At 41.1% G+C, this 16,457-nt stretch overlaps 1 protein-coding gene and 1 pseudogene across 2 annotated transcripts; both read right to left on the bottom strand.

The window, feature by feature from the left end:
- Positions 1-4,193: 4,193 nt before the first annotated feature.
- Positions 4,194-6,160, bottom strand: LOC113585981 (cortexin-1). 2 transcript variants are annotated; one of them, XM_027023803.2, is made up of 2 exons: positions 6,092-6,160; positions 4,194-4,573 (listed from the first exon to the last, which is right to left on the bottom strand). In XM_027023803.2, the coding sequence occupies exon 2, from the start codon at positions 4,497-4,499 to the stop codon at positions 4,194-4,196; it is 306 nt and encodes a 101-aa protein (XP_026879604.1). In that variant the 5' UTR covers positions 4,500-4,573; positions 6,092-6,160. The 2 variants fall into 2 exon arrangements, with proteins under 2 accessions (XP_026879604.1, XP_035384511.1); XM_035528618.1 differs by having other exon boundaries at positions 4,194-4,536; positions 6,092-6,140.
- Positions 6,161-8,993: 2,833 nt separating this feature from the next.
- Positions 8,994-11,355, bottom strand: LOC113585956 (annotated as a pseudogene).
- Positions 11,356-16,457: the final 5,102 nt, after the last annotated feature.

Raw genomic sequence — 16,457 nt, 5'->3', positions numbered from 1 at the left:
TCAGTGACAGGAGTGGCGTTTGTTTTATTTGTCTGCAAGCCAAGAGTTCTAGCTTTCCTTTGAGACTGGGTCTCCTAGTAACTTCAATTATAATCCATGTTGGTTATAGGCTACAATAATAATAATAATAATAATAATAATAACAACAACAACAACAATAATTTAGTGAAATGTTGTAACCAGCTACACAGCATTAACACATAGTGCTAAATTAATCCCTAGAGTGTTTACAAGTCAAGATGGACACAGTTGAACACTGTGTGCAGTCTTCTTCTCCGCATATTGCCCCATATATCCAGTCTCTGAAGTGTTGCGTTGTTACCTATTATGTTCAGAGAATTCTCAGTAGATACAGTTGGTCCCTATTACCTAACAGAGACTTGGCGATTCAGTGAGTACCTGGACATTTCATGCCCATCCTGTATACTAGGGACACTAATAGACCTATTTTACTAAAGTGTACTTGTAACAGTGTATACTAAGACTGAGGGGTGCCTATAACTAAGCTTGTGCTATGGCTCACATGTGCTTAACCAAGACTGAGGTGTGACGGCAACTGAGTAGCTATGTAGGCTGGTGTGCTTGTAACTATCTCTGTACTAAGATTGAATTGAAGTGTGTAATGTGCTTCCTCTGTGACTATGTAAGGCCCTGTGGGTGTCTGTGGAGGAGCTTCTATCAGAAGGGACAGCTTTGTCCTGCTTGTTTGCTGGAATTTAATGAAACACACATGGGAAATTATAATAATCTCTCCACTGATTATTGTGGCAACAGTAGATTTTCACATGGGTGTCATTAGGCTCCTGTTAGGGGGGCCATAGTCCTCCTTAAGTGTTATTTAACACCCCCCACCCCCTCAGATTATGTATTTTAATAAATAAAATACATTATAGTTTGTCACTTTATGTGCTAGAGAATGTCTCTTTGTCAGAGACTGTTCCTGAAGACTGTAACTTCATAAAAGTAAAGAAAATACGTAATCCGAACGTCTATTACAATTGTCCAAAATTAAATTGACAAAGGAACCCTGGTTGAAGATCAAATGCTAATGTAACATTACTTAAAAAACAAACTAAAAACAAATATTGCAATAAGTAATGCAGCATTTAACACACGTGTTAATGGATGGTTCATATTTGCAATTCTCCTTGGGGGCTTAGACCCTATATTCTTATATATCTAGTGATACCCTCAGATTTTGAAAGTATTAACTTTATCTGTAATTTTCTTTCTGTGACACTGATGGACAAGTTAACTAAATTTGATCTCAAATGCTACTTCCTTCTATAATTTTCAGATTTCTATCATTTTCCGTTTATTTGATCAACTTCAATAATGTCACTTTTCAACAACCGCAGTACAGTACAATAGAAAAACAACAGCAGTACAGTATTTGTTTCATGTCACTGCAATTCAAACAGCAAAATTTACTTTAGTGCGTTCTATGAGGGATTATCTCCAGCAGAGGGCGGTATTAGTCATGAATTTAAGATAAATGTAACACGTTTGGTCCATCAGTGTATTGTAGTTAAAGTTATAGATATAGTACAATTTTCAATATATATAAGTAAATGTTACTATATATGAGATAGGGATCATATACGGTAACTTATGCAAGGCACATGTGCTGGACATCCCTAAGTTCAAATAGGAGGAACCGCAGAGAGTGGAGAAGAAGAACAAGGCTAAGATCCCGTTGGACCTCCATATCCAGACAGATAAACAGGTGGGAACCAACCAGAAACTGTGAGATTTGGCAAGCTGTAGGGGTAATTGATGTGAAGGTCCGAAGTGATGGAAACATCCAAAGGAAGCAATGTGAGAAGTTGGAAAAGTACCAGGGACTGATTAACACCAAGGTTGTCCCAGCAACCCTAGCAAGAGTATCAGGGACTGATTAACACCAAGGTTGTCCCAGCAACCCTAGCAAGAGTATCAGGGACTGATTAACACCAAGGTTGTCCTAGCAACCCAGGGAATAGCAGAAGTGATGTGCTGCCCCCTCAAACTCCCAGGCCTCTGGTTGTCCTGAGCAGTAAGTGTTGGAGCGGAATCGGAGAGGAACCCCTTATAGTTTGTTTTAAACCCATTCACAAAACCTTTAAAGCTTAATGTGCTTGGGAACCAAAGTTCTTCCAAATGTAATATTGTATATGATTGAATGATGCTTTGCACTTTAGACATGATTATCACTTGAAGTGCTTTATATATAATTCTGAATGACTGCTAGTGTGAACAACCACTTGTGTGAACAATTGAAGTGGTGGTGGCCCTGTGGTGGCTCAGTGCCTCCTCACGTTATGATTGGCTGAGTCACTAATGAGCACTGCCTGTCCCTACTGTGATTGGTCTGTGGGCCGTTACTGTGAGCCCCTTTGCCTCTGGGGATGTCACGTCCTCTGCTCTGCAGTGCTGATCAATGGCCTCTCACTGAGATTTAGCACCAGCCATAATCAATTTCATAATCAATGACTGTGACTCTCCTATAGACTCCTCTGTGCGCTTGTCCATTAAGTCTGCCTGGATCAAGGACAACAAGCTGACGTTCAGGTATATAACTTCATAAATGGCTCAAACACCTAACTGTGAACAAGTGCACTGAACATGAATGTACATGCAGAGGTGAAAGGAAGACACAATTATATGTTCTCCCATGTGAGATATGTGACATCTGAGACCAAGGAAGCAGATGGACCCCTGGGTGGATGCCCAGAGTGAGTGCAGCGTGTAGCTCCAGCCCCTTCGCTAACAAACCTCGTTTAACATGTCAGCTTTTTACCACTGATGGGAGAAAGATTTTACTGTCTCACGGTTAACTAATAACTAATTTATGATATATATAAAAAAAAAACACATAAAACGGTACAAATTCAGTTCCTGCATTTGGGTCCACGTACCACAGATGTAAATGAATACAGATGTCCTTAATTAGAAGTGTTGTTTGCAAAAAAACAGGGTAGTAGTTTATATCAATATGACCTTGTTGCTTTCTTGTTGTGCAGTAATGGTGCCTTCAGACTGCCAGGAGAATGAGACAGTAAAATAGATGCTCACCAGGAGGGCGGTTGCTCACTTTTATAACATCTGTGATGCTCGGGCTGATGTCGTCCTGGTAATAAACTTTGATTCAATTACTTGCAGGCTGGAGATATTTAGAGTGCAAACACTCCATATTCCTTTCTCTTCCTAAATTTACTAGGCTCTTGGAGTCATGTTGTTAAATAAACAATCAAACAAAAAGAATTACACAGTAATCTACAATAATTACCGAGATTAACCTGTAAGAATGATTGCTAACCAAATTAATTTTGCTCGATAAAGAGGGAGAGGTAGACCATCCCTTTACGAGTTGTGGAAGCCGTTTATGTAACACCTCTCAGACGATCACCTTCTTCCCTGCTCCAGATTCTGTCAGGTTACTAATGTTCTCTACCGGCTGTACTAAGAAAGTGCAGAAGGTGCTATAGAATTTCATATTGAAACTAAACCTTTCCTAAAGGACATAAAGGCACAAGATCTCAGGAGATCAGTGACCCAGTTTTCAGCATGAGATATTGGAATAGATGAGAAGATGATTGCTACAGAATGTTACATAAAATTATTTTTTTAATATCCCCATAAAAACTATTTGACAAGTCACTGTAACATACCAAAGTCTTAAATAATTAAATAAAGCCATAAAAAAGATAAACTTAATTCAGAATAATTATGTTAATTAAGAATTAATTACAGGGGAAAAAAAGTTGATATAACAAACATGCAACATTATAGAGTATAAATTCATTATACAATAAAGGGATAAATAGCTAACCACTCTTCAACAATTTATAGAAACATCATGATGGTAAAGACTATCTGGAAAATTAAAATATTCATTATATGAAATATGTTCACAATCTTGGACACAAGGCACATATCTCAAGACAAAATCCTAAACATTCAGAATATCCACCAAAAAACGTTTAATACCATTTGACCTAGTTACTTAAATGTTACACAGAAACCCAGTGCAAATTAATCCCACTAGATCCTATTCAGGAGAATTCACTTTACCTTTGTTTTATTTAGTTATATTTCACTGAAGCATTAGTCAATAGTGAGGTCATGTGATCTCCATGTATGTTCATAATGATGTAAAGGAGGAATCCTGGACAGAACCCCCCCCCCCCATCCACTCCCACTCCCTGGATTTATCACACCAGAGCGTACTCAAACTGCCCTCTCTCCCGTCTGTCCTTGTGGTCGGTCCACGAGGAGGCCGGCATGCTGCTGTAAGGGTCGAGAAGGATCCGGACACAACGGACCAGCAGGAAGACCAGCAACACCAGCAGGAGTCCCACAAAGCACAGGGCCGTGCTCTGCTCCGCATCAGGGAAGATGGGTGACCCGGCCGTGACCTGGGGGCCCGGAGCTGGGGCCAGCGATGGGAGCTCATGCCCCAGCAAGGAAGATTTGCTCATGTTTCCGAGGAGAGAATTCCCAAAAGGAACAGCAGTCATCCGAGCCAACGCGTCCGGAGCAAGTCGGGAAGGTGGCCTAAAAATCCCAGGAATGTGAATACCTGAATTGAAATCTCAAAAAAAGAAAAAAAAAAAAAAAAAAAAAAAGTGAAAGCTTCGAGGCAACTATCACAGACACTCCAGCTTCACCATGGAGTTGGGCTGCCCAGGTCATGCTGTACCGTAACTACAGCCACTAGACCGTGACACAGGGAGCGAGTTATAAGCATCAGCAGCATAGCCAATGCTAATTAAATAATTGCACTGCGCTTGTGCTCATTGGTGCTCGTACTAATTGTGCACACACATGACACCTTCAGGTGTCCTCTCTGGCCAAGCAAGACAATTATCGCCTGCGGGGTTGACAGGGGCAAACTCAAGTAGGCCGAGTGAACTAGCTGGTCCAGGCAGGAATGCACGGTGAAGCAAAGGCATCAATTGATTTTAATCTTAAGAAACCCTCGTTCAATATCCACCACATAAAGGACAAGAAATGCTAGTAAATAATATTGCCTTCAAGCAAAGTAGGCGGAGAGAACTTCGGGTTGGTTAGAAAGGGGGAGGAGCACTGCCAGCTCAGGTTGCATTTGCATATCAGACTGACATATACATTTCTCTTAGACTGTAATCATCTGACACGAAGCATTATTACTTGCGTACACTGTACAGCACACCAACAGCAACGTCTGACCATACGCTTTGGGCTATTTCAGTTTTACTTGCATGGTTCCTCCTGCTGCAGTCCTCTTTTATAAGTTGCTTTTCCTAGATGGCATGAGGAACCAGTGAGCGGTTTAGCACACTAAGAAGTGCCTATAGAATGCAATCGCTATAGAAACTTAACAGGAGTGGAGCTGAGTAGCTCCATATACAGTCAGCACAATGCTATCCAACTGGGGGTCTCAAGGGCTTTGATAACAATGCCAAAAAGAGGGAAGGTCATATAGGCTATGTCTTATATCAGTTATGTCTGCAATCAGCTGTCGGCTTATTACAATAAATCTGTGTAAGCCATTTATTTTTAGTAACAACACGTTATATTTATTTTAGATTTTCAAGCACAGGCATAGGCAACACTAGGAATTTTTAAAAAGTGTATCAGTGATTAAAAAAAAACAATATTATATGACAAAATCTATATTTTAAATGTTTTATTTAGAGATTTCTCAGAAGAAATGGCCCACAAACAATGAAAAAACTGACCCTTCAGAGGTTACATGATGTCAGATAGCTAAAGCCAAATTACTCAGTCTTAGATACCTTGAGTACAACGAAGACAACGAAGAAAACCACAACCTCAATTCTGAGGTTCATTGATCCAACTAGCTACTGGTTCACAAGCAACAGATAAATCATAGTGTAGCTTACAGCATTTTACACCTTGTTACAGATTAGTAGGATACTAGTTAAAACCATGCAAAGCTGGGAGAGCTCTGAATAATCACTTGGTATTTACGGTAAATGGCTGGTTTACTGTTTAAATATGAATATGAATCACACTTTGTACAAATTCAGATCGCATCCTCCAAAATAAGCGCCGACTATATTCATACTACAGCTTTGAACTTTCGTATAAAAAGGTGTTTACTCACCTATCCAGAGACCTGTAATGGTTTTTTGCTTCTTTTCCGCTGTTCGGGATCCGCGCGCACAGTGTTGAATGTTGGCTCCAGCGTTTGCACTTCGCCACGCGCCCGCTAACAGCCCTCACGCTCACGGCATCCGATTGGCTGCGCCGCGGGCGCTCAGAGGGGACACGTGTCCAAGAGCAAGGCAGCAAAGCCGAACTTTTAAGCCATCACAGCTACTGTGATTCTGCTCGGATTGACCTTTTCTCCTAGCCTGAACTTACAGATGCAAAGTTAATGGCATGAAAGTACAAACAAGCTACACTTGAATACTTCGAATACTTGGTTGTCTCTGTGTGTGTGTGTATATATATATATATATATATATATATATATATATATATATATATATATACACACACACACACACACACATACATACACACACATACATACATATACATATACACACACACACACACACACACGCACGCACGCGCGTTCACCTAGAATCTTCTTCGGATTTTTACATATTAAAGAGTATACAGAGTTTCCAGAGAAACAGAACGTTTCGGACAGGGGTCCTTAATCAGCTGTGCAAGCCAAATGCATAGTACATATATACATTCAACTGCTGCCATAACTGGCAATACAAACAATTATACCATTAATGCAATATCCGTTAGTATTACAATGCCCCCCCCCCAAACTGGAAACGATAAATACTTCAGTCTGAAAGCCGAATATGTCCAACAAAGCGATCAGCAAGCCTTTTCTGGGTTTCTCCAGCCAATGACCCTCAATGACCCCCTCCACGTTCATTTCATTTGTACATCGTAATGTCTCATATTGACCTACTGTCCATCATAAGCTCATCGTCACTGCGCATCTGTTACGCAATCAGACTTTTGGAAGCCTCCGCAAGGACAATAATTTTTTTTTATCACAGATCCAGATATCCTGAGGAAACACGGCTTATTTAATATTGTTGCATTCTTCATAAAAACGATTGTACCAGGTGGGTCAATGGGTCGCTCCAGACTTTTTTTTTTAATTTGAGATTTGATTTTGGAGCCGCAGTGCACAAAGGCCTGAGAACGGCGTATACTCCAAGTGATCTATCATTATAACCATCACTCTCTCCCTCCCTCAGGTGGGATATATAGAAATAAAATCATTGTTGCTTTGCAGTTGATTAAAAATTGTTTCTCTACTTACTCTCTGGAACTGAAACATCACATTCATATTCCACTCTAACACTGTTGCAATTGCAATTTTTCCCCCCCTTTTTTGTAAGAAGTCAGTAGCTCAGTTCTCACGAACAATTACAGGTTAATGCTAAACACCTGCGTGACTAGGACGCTCTGTGGGAGGAATTTGCTATAAGCCTGCTATTCACTGCTTTGGTAAATTTTACCAAGCCAACATGCTGTTATTCACTATATCGTCACCTTCAAATGTTTTTATGGTGATGCAATAGATGGCAAAATCCAGTCAAATGTCAGGAGTATTCTCTCCCTATTTTGCAGTAGGAGGCTTTTCCCTTTTTTGTCAGATGGAATTGCATGCAAAAAGGTGTAACTGTGAGCAAAACATGAAGCCACAAAACTATTTTTGTAGCATATTAAGTGGAAATGAAACTCGGAGATTAAGGGAAAAGCTTTACACTAACTAGATAATGTTTGGTCCCCGTCTTTATACAAACATGCACATTACGACATGCCAGAAATGTTTTATTGGCTGATCGATCCGTTCAACTGGCAGAGAAGACATGAGTTTAAAATAATGGGCTGGGTCTCCCATTAAAACATTGCATGTTTGAGAAATGAATTTACTATTTGCAAATACATACATTAAAAAAAATGAATTAATTTGGTAACATACATTGGTCAAATGGTCAAAATATGAAAGGAAGTACATTGTGCTATTTGTACATAAATACAGATGTGTGCATAGATCACACAGTGCCTACGAATACCAATCACACATTCATAAGTTGCTTCAGAAAAAACCTTTCTTAAAATAAGAAGAATGAGTCCTAGACGCAGACAGTACATTCTGACTTATGACACTTACAGGACATAATGCAGTACGTAAACCTTTAGGGTATCTTCCATTTGCCATTCTGATCAACTTGCTCTCCCATGCAATGTAGCACCTGCAACGTGGTAACCTGCTGTCCCATATAATGTAGTACCTTACAGGTTAAAACTCAGTGTGGAATATGCTTAAAACACAGAGCATGGCAAATAAAAACAAAACTACAAGTGTTAATAATAATGACAATAATAATAAATGAATGCTGGTCCTTTGAAACTCTTTAGTAGCCTGACTGTCGACCTTTTTTAGTGTATGCAACTCATTAGTCATCACATTTAAAGTTTGAAAAGACATTAAGCTTTGTAAATGTTTGTATTCACAATAAAATACACCAGAAAATAACTGCTTATTCTAATATACAAGTTTCAGGCATTTATGACCAACATTAATGTTTATTGTTTTGCATTAAACATTGCATGTTTTGGCTGTAAATATTTCCTTGTTATACAAGTTGGTTTTAACAGCACATATTTTTTTTTAACAAATAAAATTTACAAAGTTATTCTTTGGGAGTTACATTAACAGAATCTAACAAGCTACACTGCAACCGCACTAACATTTGTGTTCATTATTTTCTGTACAGATTAATCATAATCACACAGTATGCACTGAGCTCCGTCTCCAGTCGACGAGGTGCACAGCCTATGCTGCAGAAGAAATCGGTTTTGTCTTTGCTATAGCGACACTCCCAATCATTTGATCCCACTAGCACAGCTGTACACCAAATTCTGGTCCTATTCAACATTCCATTTGATGGAAAATGCTTAGAATTGTCCAAACCAGATATCAGGTCATTTAAAGGTCCCTCATCAGTGGGTGATCTGCTTCAGATTCTCCGCAGCTTAGAACACAGACACGTAAGTGTTCAGGTGTTGTCTTAAATACACCATGAACAAAGTTAATGACTAAGTGAAGGGTGTGAAGAGTGGATGTTTGTGTGTGTGTGTGTGTGTGTGTGCGCGCATTTTGAACACCGCTTGTTCTGTGCTGGAAGCAGAGATGCCCAACAGTTTCCAGGCTGCATGTGGGTTAAGCCCTTCCTGATATCTGCATAGTGCCCAGAGACACAGACATATAGACAAAGAGAGACACACACACACACACACACACACACATACACACACGACATCAGAAATAAACAGCCTCCAAAAGATCACTATATATTTGAAAATCAAGAAAAAATACTTTCAAGTTGTTATGGAAACTAAGTAAAGCTCACCAAGAATGTTTCTGCCATTTGCAGCGCTCTGGTTTTTGTATAAGATCTGGGCATGACTGCTGATGTGTCACCAACACCCTAACCTTCCCCTAACTCAAGGACTACAAGAGTTTTGCTGATGCTCACCAGATCTCCATCCACTACCTCCCCTTTGGCGCTGCGGATTACCATGACAACCCGGGCCTGGAATGTGATGATGAGCACGGGACCTTGCTCCATGATCTTCCCCATGGCACATCTGAGACACACGACCAGACAGAGACGTGGTCACACAGAGATGTGGTCACACAAAGGCGTGGTCACACAGAGACTTGGTCACACAGAGGTACACGGTCATGGAAAAACAGAGCATGAATATCATCACACTTATATCAGAGTTAAACGCCGTAAATGTATGCTGTGTCTTTGGCCTGGTTGGCCATGCCACAAAAGGAATTTTAATTAACAACAACTAGTATTGTTGCTGTGTCAGATTACAATAATAAGTTCTTGTTAATCAGACCCTCCAGGGCCTATTCATTATTTTGAAAAGTATTAGGTTGATGGCATCTGATGCAGTGTGTTTGTGCTGAACTTGAAGCTTAAAACCACAATCAATCAAAGACTTAAAAAGCTTTAATTTATCACAACAGCCATAATCAGACTCCAGAGATTTTATTATCGAAGGCAGTGCGGCCGGAGCAATCTGCTTCCTGTTGGGTTCATTTGCGTACATCAGTACTGTCGATGTCCAGGACTTTATAGTGGAACTGCAGTCCTGTGCTGTTGGCTTGCTAGATCGGGTATGAAATCTGGCTGTAAAACCAAACCTCATTCACACAACATGCGAGTCAACTGAGTGAGGCAGCGGTTAAAGATAAATGAAGATAAAAGGAGTACTTACAGCTCCGTAGCTTGAGTCTTCAAAAACTTCCAGCTCTCCTCTAATTAATGCCTGAGGGCAGAAACAGAGATCTTATGGACACATGGTACATTTGATCATTTGCTGCTGGGAAAATCAGCATTACTGAGAGAAAGATTAAGTATAAGTTAAGTATTGCATTCTCTATAAGGCAGGGTCAAAAAAATCAATTACCCAACTGATCAATAAAAATAATGGTTGTTTTAAATCACGTTTACATTCAGTGGCAAAAAAGATAGGCACACTAACCTGCAGGTAACCAGTAGCTTGGACAGGGTGTGTGTGGCCTCTGAGACATTAGGAATGATATCATGTTCACATTGTCAAAGGAAGCCATGTTTGTCAAAGGTAGGATCAGCACTCAGGATCTCCGTTAGGCCCTCAGACATCTCCGTCTCGGAGAACAAGCCACCTGATACCAGACAATAACTATAATCAAAATTCACGATTATTATAGTCTGATTCCAATAATCAAAGAGCGGTCAGTTGACCCATGAGGTCTGTGGCTTTATCGGTTAAGGCTCTGATGCATGCGTTGTCACTCTCGTCATATTTCATCTTCATTTCAAACAATCCTTAACAAAGCAGACAGAAAAACCACTGCAACTGATCATGGGCAGTGTTGTTATTTCTAATAACGTGGGCTTGGCGCCCTCTGCTGTTTATCAAGAATGTAGCAACTGTTTACATGTGGCCACATAATGAATGAGCTTTAAGAGTAAGAAAATTCAGGGAAAAAAAACATTTGCTCATACGGTTGAAAACTACATTGTTGTATATGAAGTCTTTCCACTGTTGGCACCATTGTGATGCTTTATGCAGGACAGCTCGGGTGGTGCCTCTATGTACAGAAACATATCCGCATAGATATCAATTACAAGTTACAGTAAGTATTTCTAAATATCATATCAGGTTCAGGGGTTTATATGAGAGTATTAAAGCTTGCATATGGTCTACACTCTAAGAGCAGAAGGGTGTGGAGGAAGTGGACAGGAGAGGGAACAGAACACACTCATTCACCTCAAACACTCGGACCTGGTTCTTAGCTTCTGTGAAGGAGCCCCCCATGCCCTACACTCTCATACACACACACCCACCCACCTATACACACACACACACACACACACACCCACCCACCTATACACACACACACACACACACACACCCACCCACCTATACACACACACACACACACACACCTATACACACACCCACCCACCTATACACACACCCATACACACACACACACACACACACACACCCACCTATACACACACACACACACCCACCTATACACACACCCACACACCCACACACACCCACCCACCTATACACACACCCACACACACACACCCACACACACCCACCCACACACCCACACACACACACCCACACACACCCACCCACCTATACACACACACCCACCCACACACACCCACCCACCTATACACACACACCCACCCACACACACACACACACCCACCCACACACACCCACCCACCTATACACACACACACACACCCACCCACCTATACACACACACACCCACCCACCTATACACACACACACACACACACACACACACACACACACACACCCACCCACCTATACACACACCCACACACCCACACACACATCTCAAAAGTGAGATGTCACAGCTGGATGATATTAGGACAACCAATTTCCAAGCATACAATCATGGCATCAAACACGTGTTTGAATCATTTCATTACATAGCGCCATCATGGGCCTGAAGGCTTTTGGAGAGGAAGAGAACATTGGGCGCCTCAACAGATAACGCAGATAAGCGTCAGCGAAGCCTGGTCGTGCAGCGCATTCTGACTCAGCACATCTGTATGCACAGTGGTATCAGACTTGGACTTGAGAGATATCGCTCCTGACGGTGGTGCTCCTCCCCAGGGCCTCTCCGCTCATTGACACAGACTGGACGGTGGAGCGGGCAGTCTTAGCTGCCTCCTCCTCCCCCCTCTTTGAGCTTCCTGCCCAGGTTGGTGTGACCCACCTCCTCCGAACCACCCCCTCCAAGGAACGAAGCAGCAGTCTGCTTTACCAGGTTCCAACGCTAACAGCACGTATGTCCCATAAAGCATCCCATCATTGTATCGAAGATTTCAATACACTGAACACTATTTAGCTCACCTTTGATAAGCACAGGCTATAATGATATTAAACACACACATTCACAGGACAAAAGGAAAAACACATCTGTCCAAGTCAGTCCTCTTATCAGTGTATAGCAAGTGATACCAAGTTAATTGTTTTGCATTTGGTCATGTACAGCAAATAAAAAGATGACAATTTACATATTCACATGGGAATTTTACTGCACATACTTCTTTAACTGTTTCTGATAAGGACTTCTGAGTCTTCTTCAACACCTCGGAGGTCTTCAATGTTCTGACAAACAAGAGAAAAATGGTTCAAAACACACAACAGCAAAAATCAAGAAAGGGTATAGGCAAGTCAGTGAAATATAATTGCATACTCCTGTGACATTTACTGAAGGTATCACTGTTTATTGATGTTTACTAATAGTAACTTCTTCAAGAGAGTTAATATACTGAGGAAGTAACAAGTTGGTATAGTTCACGTTCATCTGAACTGCACAGTTGGTGTTAACCACATAACGAAGACATAACCTCCTGTTTATCCCACATGCTTATATTCTGGGTCCTTCTTTCTGCCTCTACCAATAAGCTGTTTTTCAGACAGAGCTGGAGATACCTTGCTCAGCAGTTAGGCCCCACTTCCTGCTGGCCACAGGAAGCAGGACACTGTGCGGTCACGGGAGTCAGCTCACATGTTTCCTCCTGGCCTGCTGCAGCGCCTCCGACTCCTCCATCCGCCTGGCCTCCTCCCTGAACGTCTGAGCGTTCTCCTTCATCTCGTTGTTGTTGTTCAGCTCCTGCTTCAACGAGTCTACACACTCCTTTGCCTCCCCTGGAGGCGTAGTGATGCTGTGCAGAAATGGCGGGGTCACTGAAGTCATTGCGTGACCCCATACCAGAGGAATTCAAATGTAAGGGTTCACTAACGTCATTGTGTGACCCCATACCAGAGGAATTCAAATGTAAGGGTTCACTAACGTCATTGTGTGACCCCATACCAGAGGAATTCAAATGTAAGGGTTCACTAACGTCATTGTGTGACCCCATACCAGAGGAATTCAAATGTAAGGGTTCACTAACGTCATTGTGTGACCCCATACCAGAGGAATTCAAATGTAAGGGTTCACTAACGTCATTGTGTGACCCCATACCAGAGGAATTCAAATGTAAGGGTTCACTAACGTCATTGTGTGACCCCATACCAGAGGAATTCAAATGTAAGGGGTCACTGAAGTCATTGCGTGACCCCATACCAGAGGAATTCAAATGTAAGGGTTCACTAACGTCATTGTGTGACCCCATACCAGAGGAATTCAAATGTAAGGGTTCACTAACGTCATTGTGTGACCCCATACCAGAGGAATTCAAATGTAAGGGTTCACTAACGTCATTGTGTGACCCCATACCAGAGGAATTCAAATGTAAGGGTTCACTAACGTCATTGTGTGACCCCATACCAGAGGAATTCAAATGTAAGGGTTGACTAACGTCATTGCGGTATCCCATACCAGAGGAATTCAAATGCTAGCCTCATATTCAAATCTGGCCCTGGATTTTGTAATTACTGGTAGTTAATTGAACGGTCATCAAATCTGACACTGAGGTAAAGGAAGAGTAGAAAATATGTACTAACTGGATTGTCAATGGTTGTAATTTAAAAAAATCCCTATAAAGTTACAAAAAAAGTCTTGATACAAGAAGGTACATTTTTTGTTGGATCCAATGGCATGGGTAAGCTAAATTATAGCCCCCATGTCCAAATAATGGTTTTAACCAAATGAAAGGTGACCTCAGTATGAAAGATCAAGGTAAGTCACAAGTCTGAAAAAACAGGGATTAGGTCAACTTGAAATAAAAATATCAATATAGCTAATTACTTTTAGAGAACAGATATCCCATCATGAAGTGTTGTGATGAAATTGTATGAAACTGTCCTAACTGCAAAAAACTGCTACAGAGAAACCTTTGTAAAGTGTGGTGTTACAAAAGAGACTTACAGTCACAGAAAAAAACAGAAAATGGAGTATAAAATGCAGATTTTTTGAACAAGTAGTGACGTCTAATATTGAACTAGACAAAATGTTTACTAAGATGATCTTTACAAAGACTGTAGCAATTACAGCATAGCATACCTCATATACATGTCAATCCATCAGGATGGAGATCCTTGTACAAAACAGAAAAAGTCCTCCAAGAAATGCAGAGGGAAGGGCAATTCAATATCCAGAAATCAACTTCACAGAACTTGTATGTGATTGAACTGGGCCCAAAAGTCAAATCAACAGGTGCCCTGCATTACTGGAAACTGATGCCTAAGACCTGGAGAGACTCATGGGAGAGACTCATGGGAGAGACTCATGGGAAAGACTCATTGTGCCTTTGAAAAACAGTGTTTTTGGCATTTTTGTGTAAGGTCTGTTGCACCATGCATTCAGAGCTGTTTCTGTACGTAAAAAAAGGAAGCTATTTATTTAGGTTTCCATCCTTGCTCCTGTGCCACCCTGAACCCATTCAGCTAAGGTTAGTGTGATCTTTAGTTCGTAGTGGAGTAGGTACCAGATGAATGAGCACATGGATGAGTTATTTCTTAATACCTTAATATATTTTCCAAACACAAAAACAGTCGCCCTCTTTTCTGTTTCCCTGACGAGCCTCTACTAATCAGCACAGAGATCAAGAGAAAACTAAACACTATAAAGAAAAGGCAGTTTGCCTGTATACACACCTCAACACTCTAATGTTGCTGAATGAGGGGTTTACACATGGAGTAGACAGCATACTGCTTCTCCTGAGCGAAAGCTAAAAAGGATATACCAAAACTTAAATTATCCGAAAACAAATGGGTGTTTCAATTTGATATGGTAAATTTACTGATTTCACTATACGGAATTCAGTGGGACCACGTGAATGCGCGGAATGGCATGCAAACGCCAGCCTGACGGACTTGGTGAATGAGGCAAAACACTGTGTGATTACACTTTTACACTCACTAGATATGCTGTGAAAGTGTCGTGGCAGTTGTCATATATAATCTTCAGCTAATGACGCACACGCGGTAACGTTTGCATGCTTGAACGCGTACCGTGCGCCTCTGCGATGCGTCTTTAGCAGAAGGAACACGTGACGTACAAACGTCACTTCGGTTTCGTGACTTTATCGCAGTATTAATATGAGTATTTCCTCATCTCTGGCTTAGAAAACGATGTAAGCAAAAAGGCCGGACAAACTGTTCAATGTAGGAGACTGTTCAACTGCAGAGCATCGACACAAGGACGCTGCCATCGCTGAATGGACTGGAATATTGTCGAATGATGACGTCACGTCGTGATGGATGACGTTTAACTAGCTACAATATACTGTGGCAGGTATTAAAGGTCAGGTCACTGAATGACAGCACTTGTTTTCCCATTGAGATGACTTGATTGTGTATTTAAAACATAGATCACTAAAATTCGACCTTTAGTCCATCAATCTATAAACTAACAAACTACAAACTTCACAAACGTTCGTCACTTCTTCTTGTTCTTTGGCCTGTACATTTGGATAAAATCACGTGCGGTGTAATTGCTGTGGTCTGTGTGAACCTACTGACACTGACAGTTAAAGACTGTGCCTTGATTTTGGGATTATAGGCTGTATCTTTTCATTAAAAATAACATGTCTGAAGAGCTGTCTATACACCAGTGTATAATAAAGAACACAGCACAGAGTTTCACTTTTGACACGGTGAGTTAAATAGCTCTGTGCACACAGTGCCTGTGACATTTCAGAGGATTTATGATGATGAGGTTCCTCTTGCTGGTAGGTTGAACAGTAGGTTGATTTCTGGATATTGATATGCACTTAAGCACAAGTTCTATATTCCCAAACTACATCCATTCCTTTGATGCACAGACTTTGCTGGTTATGTACTTGTGTTGTGTGGTATTATGTGTCCCTTGATTGCTCTCTCCCTCTTTCCAGTTTCTCACCATTGTCCGAGTTGCAACTCTTCAATTGTAAATCTGTTTCATCTCATCACGCCCTGCAGAGGTTAATCTT

The sequence above is a fragment of the Electrophorus electricus genome, chromosome 7 (genome assembly GCF_013358815.1).
Source record: "Electrophorus electricus isolate fEleEle1 chromosome 7, fEleEle1.pri, whole genome shotgun sequence".
Lineage (NCBI taxonomy): Eukaryota > Metazoa > Chordata > Actinopteri > Gymnotiformes > Gymnotidae > Electrophorus > Electrophorus electricus.
Note: the sequence above shows the minus strand (reverse complement) of the source record. Positions and strands in the feature narration are given on the sequence as shown.